The 19,376-nt window shown below is 40.2% G+C and overlaps 1 protein-coding gene across 7 annotated transcripts in view; it reads left to right on the top strand.

Moving 5' to 3' along the window:
* Nucleotides 1-19,021, top strand: part of LOC121295653 (fibroblast growth factor 13) — an 87,877-nt gene extending 68,856 nt beyond the window's left edge. For all 7 annotated transcript variants that reach the window (XM_041220582.1, XM_041220581.1, XM_041220586.1 and 4 more), the window contains 4 exons: nucleotides 455-565; nucleotides 5,287-5,390; nucleotides 15,181-15,379; nucleotides 17,623-19,021. In XM_041220582.1, the coding sequence (XP_041076516.1) occupies nucleotides 455-565; nucleotides 5,287-5,390; nucleotides 15,181-15,379; nucleotides 17,623-17,759 (551 nt within the window). In that variant the 3' untranslated portion in view covers nucleotides 17,760-19,021. The remainder of the gene's footprint in view (nucleotides 1-454; nucleotides 566-5,286; nucleotides 5,391-15,180; nucleotides 15,380-17,622) is intronic.
* The last annotated feature ends 355 nt before the right edge of the window (nucleotides 19,022-19,376 follow it).

The following is a 19,376-nucleotide window of genomic DNA, read 5'->3' as shown; positions in this document are numbered from 1 at the left end:
TAAAAATAAATTTTATATTAGCATGCTGCAGAGTCTTGAAAGTTAATGTCTTGCCCTGGTGGCTCTGGGAGTAAATGTTTCCTCCGGCACCCTGCTCAATCACACTGGATTATCCCGGGGGTATCTTGTGGTTACCCCTAAAAATAAATGGCTGATGAAATCTAGAAAGATTCTCTTTTAACAGAACCCAGGGGAACAAACCAACCCCTAAATAATTTATCTTTAAATCTATTGAATATGATAATATACATGATCGGTTCCTACCCTAAATCTGTTGTTGGAAGTATTTTGTGAAGATTAACACATTGCAGTCAAACAGGGCTATTCCATGGATAATGCCAGGCACATAATCCTGGTCTTCACTGAAGTGGTTGCTCATTGACAATCCCTATGGGCAGACAACGGATTTTCAATAGAACAAAATGACCCTATTCTGTTTTCCATATCTCCACAGAGCCCCAGCTGAAAGGCATAGTGACAAAGCTGTTCAGCCGGCAAGGGTTCCATTTGCAGTTACAAGCAGATGGAACGATCGACGGAACTAAAGAAGAGGACAATGGATACAGTAAGTACTCCAACTTCTTTTCCCTGTGAAGCTCAGAACAGGATCACACTGCTTTAGAAAGTGTGTGAGTGTGAGTGTGCACTCATTGGCACTGGGTGTCTTGCCTATGCTTTCACTCAGTGTAGTGTCTGCTTTAATCATTAATCTTTAGAACTGACCTGCCCTTGGTTAAAGGAGTGGGGAGAAGCTGGGTTCAAATAATAACCTTTTCTACATCTGAAGCTTCTGTGCGGTCTATAAACATTATCAAACAGACTCGCAGAGCGGTTCCTTTGATCTCTACAGCTAGGTCCAAGTCTGTTTTTTTATTATTATTATTATTGAATACACATTTAGTAGAAACATGAAAGTCCTGAACTTCTCTCATTGTGGTGATGCCATTCCCATTTGACCACTTGATCTGCCACCCGCTGGCACGCTGGCACGCTATCATACCGTCTGGTGGATTGAGGATTCACTTTCAGGGGTAAAAGTGTTGAGTCTGTACCTTGTCACTGCAGAGATGTGTGGTGAACAGATATGCACAAAGTGACTATGCGAATAGAAAGCCATATTCTGTTGTAAAAGCATTGCTCTGCAGGCCAGATCCTGAACACAATACTTTTATCAGGTTCATAAGCCTCCTCCTGAACCCCCTTTCTAAGAGCTTCCCTGGAGAAACGCAGCCCTGTTATCTGTAGATGCAATCACTCAATAAGCCTGTATACATTTTTACTATGTACAGTGAACTATGCACACGGTAGGGTTCAATACAAGAGAGGTACCTTGGTTCCCTTTCCTGAGCTGTTCTCATATGTCTCAGTATTGCCTACTGCCTTCACAAATACCACACATTAGAAGAGGATAAAGATAAATGCGTTTCTCAATGAAGGTATAAAGAAAAGGAGGCAGTTTTTTTCTTTTTCTTGTGCACACACACCCAGCCAGGATTCTTATTGTAACAAAGCAGCTTCTTAGTGGCGCTGAAGGTGGAGGCTGGAAACAGCATCTTCAAAGAGAGAAAGAGGAGCTCTTTTATTGAATCCTTTGACCATGGTCATACCCTGTAGTAACCCATGGATAGAGGGTTAATGAAGGTGTGGACATTTTACTGTGCAAAACAGCATTTGGTTTGTTTATTTATTTTTAAAAATAAATGGCTTTAAAAGTTTCAAAGCTGTGAAGCATCATAAAAATAGTGTGGAGCCCTTACTGCGTCTCCATGGTGATGCAGGCAGGCAAGCAGGCAGGCAGCCCGCTCATCTAAGTGCTCAGTGAGCGAGTGTGAGAGGGTCCACACCAACACAGTGCTGTGCCTTAAGAAAAACACTCGCTTTCCACTCAGCCAGAGACTGAGCCAACTGTGAGTCAGGAAGCTTTCCCTCTACACCATATTCACTGCAATCATTCCCAAATGTGATACTGTATGCATGAACTGGAGCGACCGTTTCCTGCTGAATCCATACGAATATGAATTCTTACTTTGATGACCCCAAAAATCATAAAACAGAGCACACAGAGAAATAATTGCTTATACAGCAGATACAGTATTTATACACATTTCAATGTATTTTCAGGCTTATCCTGTGAATGGGATGTTTAGGGGAATGGGAAATATCAACATCAATACTCTTATAGTTTTTATTTCAGCAGGTTAGGGAGTGATGGAAGGCAATCACTATTGCTCTCGTTAGCAAAGCTGTGATTAAATATTCAAGCTCCATAAATATTTGCATTCAATAACAGCCCCGACTGTGAAGGCACTGCTAAAAAATAGAAACTACTTGCTTTGTAGCCACGTCAGTCTTTAAGTTTGGTTTCAAGCCACTTCCACAAAAAAAAATAGATATATAAAACGTTTTTTTTAGAATTGTAATTGTAAAAAGTGCAGTAAGTAGTCCAAACAACAGTGGGCTTGAGTCAGACTGCATCTTAGCTGCCTGAACTTCTCCTCTCTGTTAGGCTCTGCTGTTCATCTGTACGAGTTTCTCACTGCGTGCATCGCCCAGCCCACCAGCTCAACTAGATCCACTTGCTCACGTAAAGCTCTGTTGTTGTTGGAGTGAGCTGATCACATGACAGCTCTGACTGCCACACAGTAATCCTCCAGGGAGCAATCTCCACAGTGTGGGTTTAAGCCCAGTTGGTCTAGGTAAGGAGCAGTTAATTGCCTACTTTGTGAATACAAAGAGGGCCGTCCTTCATGCTCGGAAACTCTCAAATTTGTGGTCAGTTCCATTTGATAGAGGTGTTTGGATAACATTAGATGAGGGGCTCGTTATACGTCATAAATATGAATCCAGGTATTATAGATCTAGCATTGGCATTATGCATATAGAATAATGGTATTGCAGGTTATTAGTTGCACTCATCTTATGCTGTTCATTTTAGTTTTTTAATTTTATTTTATGGGATGGGATTGAGTTAGAACTAGAATATCTAGTTTGCACAACATCTAGTACACTTGCCATATTACTAAGATATGGTAATATGAAAAAAAATTCAATTGAAACAGTCCAAATTTACCCAAGCCAGATTTCTTCAAATGTATTGAAAATCAGCCAAGCTGTTGAACACCCAGTCATATGGGGGCACTAAAAGCAAGCCGCACAATAAGAGCTTTAGTGAGGTCCACAAAGTAGACTTCTATTTAAAATACAGCATTGTGCCAAAGCGCTGCTGCTGCTGCTGAACCAAGTGCAACAGCTGGTGTTCATGCAAGTACAAGCCAGGACAACCCCTCTTAGCTCAGCCATAGCTGACAGATAACAGCAGCAGATTTACCAGCCAGCTTTTTGAAACAGAAAACAGTCCTTATCGCTAATGGAGACATGATTCAATAACTGCAGCTCTGTGTGGTTAATCTTACAGTGCCTCAGTCATGTGGACCCAGGCACTCACTTTACAACTGATGGGCTTTTTTGAATTTATATGACTTTTCGAATTTTATGACTTTTCCAGATGTATGAAGCGTGGTCTGAAGATGAAAGTAGTGTTCTACACAATGCCATCTGGAAACGACCCAGACAAGATGCTTGTCTCTCTCTCTCTCTCTCTAGTGGAGCTCCCAGCCCCACTGCTGGAGTGTGTCTGAGTCGCAGTGTCTCTTGAATCCCATGCTGGTGCTCATTATCAGAGGGACACAAGTGTGCATGGCAACGGAGAGGAGTAGGCAGCGAAGTGCAGTGACAGCTTGTGGGGGCAGGAGGGTGGGTGGCAATGAAAGGGTTGAAAGAGGGAGTGTGAAACAGACAAGACGGTGTGATGTCTTCGCACCGCGCTGCCTTTGTCAGTCAAGCGATCAGTCAAAACCTTTATCCAGATGAGTCAATTGAGAACAATTTTCCAGTGGCGACCTGGGAAGAGGCTCACACAACCACAGCAAACAACATGAAACACAATAAATAAGAAGTAAAAAAAAAAAACATATAATCAATCATAAAACTCAGCAGCAACTTAGCAGGCACAGATGTCAGTCAGCAACGGCTACAGGCAACCCTACAGCTAAAGGCAACCTCAGATATGAATGGCTCTAATTTAAACTTGTGTTGAAACTCATTCCAGTCATTATAGCTGCTGAAAACTAAAATGAGTGACAACCAAAAACTGTTTCTACCCTGCATGAGAACAAGCAGTTTCATAAAACTTAAGTTGTACGATGAAGAAGAGTGCTCCAGCAAACTACGCATTAAGCAGGTGTTTTCCTAATTAAGCTTCATAGATTAACATATACCAGTGTTTCAGTTATATGTGTCGCAGTGTAGATTCAGGTGATTCTCACTGTCCCTCTCGTTACCCAACGAAAAGGCAAAGGCTAAGAAGTGTGAGCTGCTTTGCACATAGTAGGTCATTGTAATTGTGTGCCTTGCATATGAGGAAGACCAGAGAAACACAGAGGGGAAAACTTACAGGTCAAATAATTTTTAATTACAAATATCCAAAAAACAGTGCCGATTTTAACAGATTTTCACATGGCTTTGGAAAGGGAATGCAGGTCTAATGATGGGGTTCGCTGGTTCCCACATGCAGACCGTTTATAAGAAGCACTAAGGACACGCGTACAACTGTCATGCTTTTAATTGTGATTTTAAAATGGACATTAATTGCACTCCTTTTGCTATATAATGTTACAGTTAATTACAGATGCTGTTTAAGTTGATGGCTCAGGTACGCTCTGATCTGTAAAGCACAGAATGTAATCAGTTCAGAACAGACCTCTGCTGTGCGCCAGCCTCTCTGGAGCGCCCCTGAACAAGAGGTCTGAACTGCGTGTGTGGAGATGAAACATTCTGTCAGCAGCTTGACGCAGTTGCATGACAAAAAATAATTAATGTAAAACAGAAGCACAGTGCTGCAGAATTATAAAGAGGGGTAGATTGCTCTGAAATAGAAGTCACTTAAAGGTGTGGATGCAGTGGTGGGTATTTTTAAAGGGCTTGTAACAGATGAACTGTTTTTGGTCTCCACTATTCTCATGTTCTACAGAGTTATACCTGTGATGCCTGACATATGGACCCCCTGTATATAGAAGTCAGCTATGATTGGCTTATACCAGTTAGCATAGCAAAGAAGACCCTTCAGATTGTAGCTCTATCTAGCATCACAGCTTGCAGTTAAGAGTTATGTATCAATGTGTTTTGCAGAGAGCTCCAAACTTAGCCTTAGATTCTGCATCTGGTCAAGTCAGTAGAACGATGAACTTCAATCTGTACTGAGCAGTGTCATTTCGTTTGCCTCCCCAGCCCTGTTTAACCTCATCCCCGTGGGTCTACGAGTGGTGGCAATCCAGGGCGTGCAGACAAAGCTCTACCTGGCCATGAACAGTGAAGGCTACCTGTACACATCGGTAAGTGAAGTTGCTGCCCAGGGGCTGGGGTCACTATTACATTGCTTCAGTAGCCAAAGCCTTTGGAAGAGGGTAGAGTAGCAGGGATCTGGAATGCATGCTGCCTCCTCTTAAATGCCAAATCACTGCAACAGCAGCGTATGATTTACTGTAAAACAATGAAATGCCATAGGGGTGGCTTTTTGACTCCTTCCTATTAGATTGTAATCGTTTTTTTCTCCTGTATCTTCTTGTTTTTTTCTGCTCTCTGGAAGTGAATTGGAGGTATTGTTAGTTTGAGCAGGAGATGGAGAGAGAGAGGGAGAAAGACTGTAGTTGGATGTTTCCATAGAGATAGGAGCAGTGATGAAGAAACATATGTATCACTGCAGTGCTGTGAAACACAAACTAATTAATGAAACGAGGCCCATCGCTGATCTGCTTAACAGCAGTCTGTTTATTTAATTATTTATTATTCATTAAACAAAAGAAAACATACTCAAATCTTTGGAGGTGAAAACATCACTTGCACTTCTGTTTAAGAATGCAGTTACAAAGCACCTAGAAATCAAACAACCATTTTAAACACTATGTAATAAATACAATTTCAGTGACACAACACTGGTGTAAATATCATGTTATAAATATGTTATAAACATTTTTGTATAACTGTATTTGTTTAATGTTATAACATTCAATACTACTACTACTACTACTACTACTACTAATAATAATAATAATAATAATAATAATAATAATAATAATAATAATAATAATAATAATAAACAGATATAGTTTATATATCCTTTATAAAACATTTATAGGTGCATTATGGTTTGGGAGTGTTTTACAGCAAACATTACTTAGTAGAAGAACTACAGTTGGACCCAGTGACACAAACGTATTTCAATATATCTCAAGCAAGGCTTTGTTATGCATGTCTTGAATATGTGTAAATACTGGAGTATGGGTAGAAACCACATCGTTGTCATGCAGACAGTCTAAGGATTAAATCCACAGGCTGTTTTTAGCTGCCGTATCTTTGCAGGTGCCCTGCTTTTCAGTCCTATTGACGAATATCAGTCCCAGAGACCTAAGGCTATTGGAAAGCACTCATTGTTTTCAGATTACATGCTCAAGAGTATATCTAACTGCAAGCGGAGTACACTACAGATTAAAATTAACACTCCCATTGCGTAGCACTTTGAGCTTTATCACGAGCTTAATTAAACACACCTGTGCGTGGTACTGAAAAAGAAAGCAGGGCTAATGAGGCTTCACATACAATCCAGTGCTGGTCTGAAGAAGCAGTTCTTTAGCTGAGAGAAGCTGGCGCTTTATGTCAGGAGCTGGTTTTACAGAAGGGTGCTCGTCGTCCTGGGAACGAGCGAGAGGACTTGCCCACACTGGTGAGCTTCAATGCTGTAACTCATTTAGTATTCTGCTGGTAAGTGTAGCGGCCTCCTGTCCACCTACTGTATCCACAGATCTCCTTGCGTTTAAAAGGTTAAATAACTGTGGCACGGCCTTAAACACACCCCAGTTAATTTCCGAGACTTTCATCTGATTTTAGACAGAACAAAATGAATGTGTCTGGGAACGTGATGCCTTGCAATACTATGGTACTTAATGCAAACTTCCCAACAGTTAGACAAATTCATTTCTGTGAGAAGTCTTTTGTCATTGTCGTTTTATGTTATAGTGAAAGACTTTTCAATTACCAAGTAGCAAAACAAACAGCAACTTTGATAGCTGAAGGTTTGTAGTTATGATATAGTGTTGGCATTATAGTACTGCAAACAGTAAATTTTTTATCATTTTTTATATTTCTTTAAGCTGTTTTAAGGCTTGTTCAGAATGCAAAAGGGGGCATATCTTTCTTAGCATATGTTGCGATTGAAAGTTGTGGCTGCCATTGCCGTGAATTTATTTATTCACACACAGTCTAAATAAATATTTCAGAATTGTAGTGCATCAGCATTGTAAATAATGTATATCATGCTGTATATAGTGGGTTTGATTGGGCTTCTATTCTGCTGACATATAGAACATGTTGTCCTATTTATAGGATGCATAACTGGCAGATTTCACTGAAAATGTGGATCCTATGGTACAGGATAATTGTATCCAATGCAGCTTGAGATCAGTGCAAGCTGTTTACTGTTTGTTTTCTTTCCTCTCAGTCCTGGGGGAGTAGCGCACAGCCCGTGAATATGTATTAGTTTTATACATCAGCTCCGCCACATAAACACCTTGCTTTCTGAGAGAATAATGTTTATTTATGGTGATAAAAAAAAGCAAATTGCCCACTCACTTTGGTATTGCTTCTGAGCTCTCCTGTCTTGTAGGAAACATGTGCAACAGATAAATAAAGATGAAGGGTGCTATGCTAAAGAAAAAAATATATATATATATATATATATATATATATATATATATATATATATATATATATATATATATATATATATATATATAAAATACAACACAGTATATATACACACACACACACACATGCCTGTGGATAGCAATGTTCAGTGTCCAGAATGTTAGCTTGTTTGTTTTAGGGCCACTGTATACTTTCCCTTTTCTGATGTTAAATTTAGTCTTTATTTTTCCTGTTGCGGCCATAATATTGTTGTTCAAGGCTAATAGTTTTTAGTACCGTGTTTCACAAAGCAATAAAGTAAAGGAGTTGAGCACTTATTTTTGAAAAGGAGAAAGACTGACTCCCCGTGATTCTCATTCCACAACGGGTTCAAAAAATAATTATCATCATAAAAAATTGTTTTATAAAAAAAGAAAATAGTTGCTAGATCAGGCTTGTGTTATTGTTGTTATTTTTTATTTGTATTTTTTTTTTTTTTTTACCTATTTTTTTAAAATAACATACGTACTTTCCAATTTTCAAAAGTATTATATTAGTATTATTATTATTATACTTATAATATTTATTATTATTATTATTATTGTTATGATTATTGCATTGGACTGCCAGTCTAACTGAGGTCCTCACTCATTTTGATAGGAAACTATAACCTGTTTTAGGATCTCATTTTGATTCTGTATAGGTGTGAATTGTGAATCGCACGTTTTCATAGGTGTTGTGTATGTGTGCATGTATTGTGTTGCGTGTGTTTGTCTGCCTCTCACACTGTCTCTGGATCTCACTTGATTGTAAAAAAATAAAAACACCTTCAAAGCAAGAAACGTTTTCCAGTTTCAGGAAAACAGCACAGAGCTGAATTATATGAAATCTCAGCACCTGAATGATATGAAATCTCAGCAGACAGAGCTGAATGATATGAAATCTCAGCAGACAGAGCTGAATGATATGAAATCTCAGCAGACAGAGCTGAATGATATGAAATCTCAGCAGACAGAGCTGAATGATATGAAATCTCAGCACGCATATTGTCGCTCAATCTACTGGCTGGCTTTTGTTTGTCACTCTATTGTAATACCTATTGTAATTAAAATATTTGAGCAAATGAGAAATCAACACCAGAACTAAATTGCATATTAATATTTCCAGTTTAAATGACCCTTTCATACATGCCAACCTCATATGGGGTGGATAATTAAAACAAAAAAAAGTCTCTGTATATGGGGACACATGGAAGATGCAAATGAAAAAAATGGAAAACATTTTCAATGAAAAATATATTTATTATGTGTCCAAAACTACTTTTTCCAGCTATTTTAAAAACAGTTTGTGCATGAAAGTGTGACAATTATTATTATTAGTAGAATAGTTTTATTATTAGTAGTAATGTATTATTAATAATAATAATAATAATGATGATAATAATAATAATAATAATAATAATAATAATAATAATAATAATAATAATAATAACAGCAGCAGCAGCTGAACAGCAGGTTTTGGTAAAGTGTTGCATAGCTCTTTCTGTGGCAACAGATCTCATTAAAAGCAGAGTGCAGCTGGGCGATTCACGGTGTGACCTTTTCTGGCAGAACCACAGGCTAAGCAGTGAAAGTACTAAAAGATAATTAAGAGAAATCCCCACAGTATGAAATGTGTTGAGCTGAATAAACTGTGGTTTTGTCAGCTGCAGTAGGTAGTCTGTTCCACTTTCCGGCTGGATTGTGAGATGTGTTTCTTGATTGTTAAAGTGTGCAGCGATGTCTGTTCCCTGACTAGCTGTTGTCTGGATTTCCTTGCATGCGTCCTGTTTTTCTGGAACTGTATTTGAAGCAGAATCGCCTCTGCTCTCTCTGAAGCAGGGTTCGGCTATCACTATCGTCTTGTTTCAGACTCCCAGACCTTTCCGAGAGGCGGCTGTGAAACGCTCACAATCGCCCTACTATGGGGAAATCATGGTAAAACTGCAAAAATACAGTGGTAAACTTGTAGAAGAGTAATAGAAGTGTCTTGTGTAAGATCTCTGTATAGCGAGCTGTTCAGGAAAGTGAATTCAGCAGCGAGACTCAGAGAGACTCCCAATGCAGAGACAGGGTGAGGGATGCCAGGGCCTGCGGGGGTATTCCATGTTGTTGCTTTACTTTATTGTAGCACTTTATGCTATTTTCCAAGTCATTAGCCAGCCACCCCTCCCCTGCTGGTTCTGTGTAGGCAGGCACATTTTAAACAGCCTGAAAGTGTGTTGTTTTTAAGGAGATTTTAATTCCGATGTCATCAGCAGAGACACACTGTATCAGGACGTGGGTCAGCGTCTCTGAGGCACTGCGTTGCAGCCCGGTCCTCATTTTACAAGGAGTCGTTGCATGTTTTTCAACGTTCCTAAAACGGACACTTTGACCCATTGCTGCATTCTGGAAATCCCCTGACGTTTAGGGCAAGCAAGTCCTAGTCTTCCTTGTTTTGGATACGAGGGAACACATTTCTTGCTTCTGTGTGAAATCTCCAGCCATGGTTGAGAACCCAATGGCATTGGTTGTTCTGAACTGTCTCATGTATCCTTGTTAATAGCATGCAGATACAAAGCAGCTCCCTAGTTGTTCGTTATCTTTTTCCAGTTTCGTTCAGTAGCAGAAAGCGAGTGACAGCATGACAAGGTAAGTCTCCTCCTGACCAGAATAAAGCGAGCTGGTGCCTCTCCTCTGGGGTGCGGGGCGGTCTCTCTTCCCCTCTCGCTCCAGAGCCAAGGTGTGTGGCTCTAGTGACGAATCTGGAGAAACAGGAGCCCTTGAAGGAGTTCGTTGATGGAGTGCGCTGTCACGGTGAATCTCAGCAACCTCGCTGCACGCACACCCAGAACACACAGCGTGGCTAAAGGCATGTTAGTTCTCCAGAAATAACAATGAGGGAACAGTGAGCTTTGTGCAGCTAAAGTCGGAGATGAATAACCAGGCTACTGCACTAAACCTGGAGAAAGACATCAGGGGAGCTGAGGCCCTTAGAGAAACTAATGAGCAGAAAAATACCAAGCAAGTGAGTTTGAGTCAAGATTAGTCATGCAGGTGCCTACAGAGGAGCCAGTTCTGCAGTGCTGGTCTGTCGTCTTCATCTGTGTTTATTTCACACAATAAAATAGAGGCAAGCAATATTAACAGTGATGTCTGACTTTTGTTCCACCCTGTAATAAAATGATATGCTTCACATGCAACTCGATTGAGAGCAGAGCAATGTTACTTACTCGAAAGTAGGAAAAAAACGGAATCAAGATTGCTTTAGCCAGAGATATGAAGTAATGCATCTACAGAATACAGCTGAGCTCAATGTCTTACATGGTAGCGGATGAGGCCGGAAGCTAAAACACTGCAGCCAATATATATCTTGAATAAACACAACATGCATCTAGGTGCTGGACTCTGTAGCTGTGTCAGGTCCTCTTTGTTTCCCAAGGACACCCATTAAAATTGTGCTGGCCTAGGGCTGGCTCAGGGCCACTGCATGCATAGGTCTGCAACCCAGTACCTACAGTAACCCTTGATTGTAACAGATTTTATTAATATGTATATTTTCAATGCAGATCAGTAGCAGTTTTATTTTACTATTTTTTTAATGTTCACTATCTGGAAGATGACAGGTGAGTAGCCTTTGTAATTTGCCTCGGCATTATGCAGTGTGTATAAAATATAACGAAAACATAGTAAGGAAACTCCCATTATTGAAGACTTGACTGCAGCCTTTCTTGTGTACCCTATAGTGCTTTTAATATATTGTTGATGGTAACTCTCTTTAGCTATTCTCTATGCTGTCTTTATTGCAAAATGCTGTTCTTTAACTCGATTAAAGATCTCCTCTTAGTTTTCGACCTCTGCAAGGAACTTCGTCTCAGTGCAAAAGTTGCTGGATTTAATTAAGTATTTCAATATTTAGTAGCAATACTGCAGTTACCCATCATGCAACTGCAAGAATCCTTCCTTTGTTCATAAGTGGCCATTAGTTTTATTATATATTTATACTTTATTATAAAGGTACACCTGTGTGCTTTAAGCCTATGCTAGAGTATAATGTGTGCTTTCAATTGATCATTCCTTTAGTTTAGAGCCTTAATACAGTTTTTTTCATTACAGAACAGACAAGAGGTCTTTATACACAAGGCATTAAGCAGGAGACTGTGTGTGTGTGGAGTTTCTTTCCTGGAGGTTCTCCACTAAAAATAAACTGTCATGTTGTTTTAAACCTCTGATTACATCAATAAAAGAGATTTTACAGAGTTTGCAAATGCAGTCTATGATTCTATGGTTCTGTGATTCATAATTGGCTTGAAAAATAATAGTTAAATTTTGCGGCCACATTTGTTGTAGCCTGCAGTTTTATTTTTCGCTTACTCGTTTTCTTCATGTTTTCACACCTTGATTGAGTGTTACAGGTGATCTGTATAGCAGGCAGGTCTTCAGTAGGGTTACCTCTGTTAGCCTGTCTCTTCCAGGTGAACGACAGCTTTAGAGAAGAGCTATGGGCTAAAAGCAGTCTTGACCAGCATACTTTTGTTTTTCCCCCCCAACTTGCTCCTGAACTGAAGTTGTCAGTAAAATAAAAGTGGAGCCGTGTTTTCCCTCCCCTCCTGACTTTTATTGACTGGAATGCCATATAGTATATCGCTTTCATCCTGACAGTGTCACTGGCCCTCAGTTGGTTCTAAAGTACTGCAGTATTTATGAGTCAGCTATACCTTTTCCTTTTTTTTATTAAAAATGTACATTTGTAGACTGGTTGCTTTTTTCTATCAGAAACAGGAAGGGAACACTTTCTGAAGGATTATAAGGAAGCTATTTAAATCTCCTGTGTTATTAAACAATGATCCCATTTAAAGGGATAGACTCAAATACTGCCCCCCCCCTCTGTTTTTACCCTTTAACTTTGTGACATTCAATCAGTTAGAAGTTTAAAATGGCATCCTGCCATAGCTGGAGGTTTGATTGAGTAGCGCTACAGAGCAAAGGCAATGCACACAAAGCAGCGTTATACCTGAATCCTTCACCCTGAGGGGCAGAACTGACAGTGCAGAAGGTCATGTAATAGATAATCAGAGCATTTCAGATGAATGTTATCAGTGATGATGATGGGAATACTAGAGAAGTTATTGGAACCTGGCAATAGCAGGTTTAAAGCCTATCTTCACATCCAAACCCTCGCCAATCCCCTGAGGCAAAGTCTCTCTGCTTTCAAAGAGATTGATAGGAGCTGGTGATTCGCTCGGGGAAGCCCATTTGCTGTGTCCAGACACAGTGAGAGAGTAGAAACAGCAGTAGTGTAAACTCATTTTTCTTTCTCTTGCTTTTGTTTGTTTGTTTGTTTGTTTGTTGGGTTTTGACATTTTAATCTGTATCTCGCAGAAAATGCACTGCTGGGGAATGCATATGTAAAGTCATGTACAGTGCTGTATAGGTTTAAGACTAGTCCCCAAACATCCTGCTCTGAAGTCTTTTTTATGAATACTAGGCTCATAGATATTCTTTTTGTGAGTACAAGTCAAGCCTTCTTTTATCCAACAGCAGTCCAGAACGGCTTCATGAATATCAAATTGTGTTTTATTCATAAAGGATCATGAACGCATTGTGAATAGGTCCCAGTGACACAATGATTCGTATACATAGCAAAAGAATTGGAATATCGACATGTTTTTAGGACCGACTAGTCTGTTTCGTATAGGCGGGCAATGTATTTGCCTGTTATTTTGGGGACCTCTTCATGGAACAGGGGTAATATATTTGTAATGAATATTTTGTGTACAGTGTGTACTTTCATATGGCTGTAGTGGTTGAGTGACACAGGCGTGTTGTTAGTGGCAAGAGGGGATTTCTCTTCGATTTGGAGTCATAAATTTGGTCTCATATTGTGCTTCAGAAAGCGCTGCCCTGCCTAATCCTCCTTCTTTGTGAAAGCATGCTTGGATTTGTAAGAAATACATGTCCTGCTTCACAGTTAAACCAATTATAAAACCAGAATAATGAAGTGTCTAACTGCAGCTGGGGCCAGTATCTAAGAGGATTAATCCAAGGTATGACTGTATTGATCTTTCCCATGCAGGCAGATGTGGTTAAAAGTCATCGAGCTGTTTCAAATGCATCGGTGCTCGAGACAATGGAGGGAGCGTACAGCTGCTCGTATTATTTCACAAGATTACCCCACAAGCACGTTGTTAGCCTTTTTAATAAATCAGTGTCTGCATGGACCCGTGGAGCTAATTGAAGGAGAAAAACAGGCTTAACAAAATAGGAAAAGTAAGTGCGCAGATGAAATCCTATAGTGAAACCGAGCGCCAGAATGAATCACTGAGCAGTTCTCTTGCTTTGCTTGAGGAATCGCTGGTTCTGTACGAAGATAGATTTAATCAACGCTTATTAGATAAATATAGGTTTCCCAAGTAAAAGTCAAAGAAAGGAAGATTATATTAATGTGCAGGGTATTGAAGCATTTCTATAAAAAGACAAGAACATCAGTAGGTGCTACATCAGTGCAGAATCACTAGGGAGAAAGCAGGAAGAGGTCTTATCAGAATGTGAACTAGTCAGCACGGGAAACCATGTGTTTCACTCATGTAGTGGCTTCATCAGATTCCAGCTGTCAGCTCAGAGCTCGCACTGTTGTCTCCAGGGACCTCTTGCAAGATCGGAGAGAGCTTTCAGCGTGCACCTTGCAAATGTTCTGCAGAAGTTTGTGCTTGTTTCTATTGTCGTGCAAAGTAACCTTAAAATGTGATACACTTCTGTAAGGCATATCTTCATAACAATGCAAGACAGCACTGATTAGTATTTTAATAGGGTTGTGCAAAGAAAAACCCACAAGAAACAACCTTTATCAAAATATGTTAAGAAAAGCTGAACATTTAAAACACACTCTTTGGTGTATTTTTATATTGAAGTATCTAAAATAGCAGTGGAGCTCATTTTTAATATTTAATGGTATGCAGAGTCCTCTCCATTTAGAGCAGTTGAATAGAGTCCTATGTGAGTGGACACTTTGAACTTGCTAAGTAAAAACAAAAATGTGAAAGAGGAAGAGGTTTCTCTGATTCCTGTTGTGTACCATGATATGTGCATAGCTAGGAGTAGCAAAGCATAGAGAGAGTATGTTATATTTCAGGCAAGCAGCCTCTGCCCTGTCACAATGGGAAATCACAAACATGACTGAGTAAATTGCTAGTTTAAAAATGCATTCACTGCGTACATGCGCCTTTGATAAGCTTTTCGGCCGTGATATTTTTATGTTTTCAAACACCCTTAAAAACACAGAACGCTCCTCAGTCTTCTCGCTTGCTGTGCCACTGCTGTGAGGTGCCAAGCTGTGACAGACACGTCTTTGTGCGAGCTCCGAGGAGGAGCAGCCAGTCTGCCTCTCTGCGTCTCTCACTGTCTGCCTCTCTATCTCTTTCAGGAACACTTCACGCCGGAATGCAAGTTTAAAGAGTCTGTGTTTGAGAACTACTACGTGACATATTCCTCGATGATATACAGGCAGCAGCAGTCAGGCAGGGGCTGGTACCTGGGTCTTAACAAAGAGGGCGAGATCATGAAGGGGAATCACGTGAAGAAAAACAAGCCAGCTGCCCACTTCCTTCCCAAACCCTTGAAAGGTATGCTTGTGTGTCGACCACTCGGAATGAGATTCTCATTGCAACAGGAAAGGATTGCAACCGGATTCAGGATATTGCTGTTCAAATACCATGAAGACGTGTTGCAGAGCTGAGAGTCATGCATCGTATTGATGCACTCATTCCAGGGAGAGGTCAATTTTGCTTTGGTTCGGTTATTAATCCGTTGCGCTTGGTATTGTTACTGAAATGCTGGCACAAGCCAATCCATTGACAATAGCACCCAGTGAGAGCTGGAAGATGTAGGCTGATAGGCATACTGCAAAAGGTCACAGTGCAAAAGGTAAGAGTTATAATTTCATACTTTCTAGTAAACAGAAATAAACAATCTGGCAGAACCCTCACATTACTGGGCACAGCCATATCATTCCATTGTAATAACTGGGTAATGACCAGTGTTCTTGCTTGGTAACTGCATGTGGATGAGGGTGTAATTACATGGAACTATGCCTTGGTGTTACCATGTAATTACATCAGGTAACAATGCTGTTCACAATTTCTATGAATTGCACAGTAGTTGCAATAGTGGTTGTCTGTTACCCAGTTATTGCAATGGAATTACACTGCTATTAATGCCCTATAATGTAAAATGCTACATGTCTTGGCTGTGCGAAGCCGACAATCTTGGTCATTTCATTTTGAGACTGGTGCAGCAAATGGAAGCCTAAGGTAAGATCTAACAAATTCAATGCGACCATTTTTAAATGAATCTCTGTGAATGTAACAAGTGTTTCAATCCTCTTTCAGACAGAAAGTGAAACAGCTTTCCCAGCGTCATGAGCAGTAACTGTCATGTTATAGCTCGCTACCTCAGTCTAACCCTTCAGGTCCCTTTCTGCTTTGCTGATTGGACCGGGCGACTCTGTTTCTTGATTGCAAACTCAATGTACTGCAGGGTTCTGCCTGACTCTGCGCCACATGTCCACTCTGACGTGCTAATGATCTTCACTGGATTCCAGAGCTCCAGTGTAAAGGAAGGGAACTCAGTCAGTGGGCTACACAAATATTATTTCAATCCAATAAGGGATTCATTGGCCTCCTTTTGACCAATCACATGGTGATTAATGATTTCCCAAGAAGGGATGTCGAAGTTTAGAACCTTTTAGATTGATACAATACTGGGAGAATTCTTATTTGCTGTTTATTCTGGCATCCGCTGGCCTCTTCAGCTTTACAGATGCAATAAATCATAAAAAAATGTACGGCTGCCAAGCAAGATTCTAAGATCTCTGTGTAAAACCAGTGGCTGGTACACTTCGGATCATTACCATGTGTCCCCCGTCAGCCTATTTATATTCACAGTAAACCAGCTGCACTGTAGCAGTAGAGCCTGCAGTGGTACATGCGGGTGATTGCTTTCTGTTTGTGAATTAACAATGCTGGGCTTAGTTCTACGTTTCTGTAGGAGATACTCGTTTCAGTCATGCAGTTGAAAGTGCACTTCACTGAAAGTGAAAAGGAGAGTGATCCAGCCAGCTGTATCCTATAAGCACGGTTTGTGGGCCCCTCCCGAGAGAAATACCTTCAACTCTCCCATCGGAGCATTCAAAGAGACAGGGGGGCGACGAGAGCAGCAGTGGAAAAGTGCAGCGTGTGAAATAAGCAAAGGATTTCCAGCAGGCTCTTTGCTTTGGCAATTAAAAAGCATTGGTCTGGAGCGAAAAAAAATAGTTCTTGTTGATATGGAGTAATTAGAGTAATTACATTAAGTGTCTCTAATTACTGTGTATTTACATAGTGGTTACTTAAATACATGTGCACGTACACATAATTACAATGTTATTACACAAGTACACAATTTTATTAGAAAAGGGTTAGGATGAGGTTTATATCATGCAAACAAATAGCACATTAAGTACATTGTAACTATAATTGTGTAATTGTGTAAGTACATGCATATTTACTAAGCAGTTCATGAAAACCTGCTTTTTAAATAATCTTGGATTTCAATGCATTTAGTCAAAACATACATTACATTGTATTTAAACCTCTTTACAGTTTTGTTTTCCAGATATTTAACTTAACTGAAGGTCCATTTGAAGGCATGATCCTCTTGGTTTCAATGTGATCCTGTTGGTTTCAATGTAATCCGTTTGGTTTCAATGTGATCCGTTTGGTTTCAATGTGATCCTCTTGGTTTCAATGTGATCCGCTTGGTTTCAGTATCTCCGCTGGTTTATTCCTGTGTTGGCTGACGACCTCCTTGTTCCTCTTCTGTTTTGCAGTCGCCATGTACAGAGAGCCTTCGCTCCACGATCTCACGGAGTTCTCTCGCTCAGGCAGCGGCACTCCCACCAAGAGCAGAAGTGCGTCGGCAGTGTTGAACGGGGGCAAAGCGGTGAGCCAGAACGAGTCGACGTAGCCAGGACCCCCCCGTCTCCCCCCCTTGCCGGGGCAGAGCCTTGCGTGTCTGGTAATCTTACCTCTGGATGCTGTTGACTTCACGTAGACTTCTCTCTATCTCTCTCTCCTTCTCTCTCTCTCTCTCCTAACCATCTGCGGTTCAGGACAAAATACTAATCAAAAGAAAATTAAACAAAACCAGAAACTGAACTTAAGAGCATAAGTCATATTCTTGTTACCAACCATTTAGCTGTTCTGGGGTTTCATTTCCCTTGGACTATTAGGTCCCGATGTATCTAGAATATACATCTCTCTCAAGACATCTAGGCAGCCAGAGAAAGCTTCTATGCACCATCCGGTTATAGAGGAGAAGTGCCCGGCTATAGTGTCTGTTGTCTGTGCTTTTTTTTTACGGGAGCCAAGCGAAACTAACCAGTGTTAAAGTCCAGGTCCTTCTGGCAAGAGTTACTGTCCAGCCAAAAAGGAAAACAAGGGAATTGTCTCTAAAAATTGGGGAAAAAAGGAAACAGTCAGCTGATTTGAAAAGGGGGTCAAACACGTGGCTTGTTGATTTGTAGCTCAGAGGTTTGTTTTCTGTTCATCCCCGCTGTTCTACTAACAGGATGGGTTTGTTCACGTCTGTGGGTTGTGCGAGCGGCGGGGCGCAGGTATTGAAGGTCTCTTACAATTCAATTCACATTCGGGCTGGGGGGGGGGGGTTGGGTTAAACAAGTGTTTGTGTGTGTGATTTGAAGGAAAATAAAGAAAAGATCAAAACAAACCAGGTCTCAATTCTAATTATTCTCATCATTTTGTTTTACTCTAGTGGGCCAGTCTCTAGTCTGTAAGCGATCCAGTGGTCATCAGCCCCAGTCTGTAGTGTTCTCATTGGCTGATCATTGGTCACCGTTACTGTATGTATGATGAGATCCCCTGTCCAGGTCACTATCTTTTTTTGTATAGAAATAATTAATCGTGGTGACTGAATTTTCTAATAAAACAAAAAAGGAACATACCATTTGTAACAGTGAACTCACAATTCTTCTTCTGCATACGTGCTACAGGGTGATCTTGTTCCTGATTTAGAATTTTTTTTTAGGTGAACATGTCTGTTGCATGGGAGAAAGCTGGAGCTAATGGAATAGGGTTGCATGACATAAGGATATGTGTCTTAAAACCTTGTTGGATCATGTATTCAATCTGTCCAAGGATAAAACACTATGTACAGGCAGGCTTTCTGCAGGTACCATCCAGTTGTTTATTATTTGTTGTATACACACACAAAAAAAATGCACTTAATAAAATATTTATATTAAGATATACTTTTAAAAAGTGTGTTGCTTCCTACATTCTTATGTGTCATCTTTTACTATATCTGTGTTGGTTTTTTGTGCATTACCAGCAGGGGTTAATCTGTGTCGGATCGCACCGGATCCCAGATCAGTACCTTTTTGTCTGACAGGCGAGAATTTTATATATAGTTGCAAAAAAGAACTAGTGTGTACAGTAAACACTTTTCTGTCCTATTAATTGAATAACAAAAGTATTTTGTCACAGTATATTTTAGGATGCAATTCTATGACTGAAGACTAGTTTTTTTTCACAAACCAAAAAACCTGTCATTCCTGTTCATCAG

The sequence above is a fragment of the Polyodon spathula genome, chromosome 20, assembly GCF_017654505.1.
Source record: "Polyodon spathula isolate WHYD16114869_AA chromosome 20, ASM1765450v1, whole genome shotgun sequence".
Taxonomy (NCBI): domain Eukaryota; kingdom Metazoa; phylum Chordata; class Actinopteri; order Acipenseriformes; family Polyodontidae; genus Polyodon; species Polyodon spathula.
This window is presented reverse-complemented; position numbering and strand designations above follow the sequence as displayed.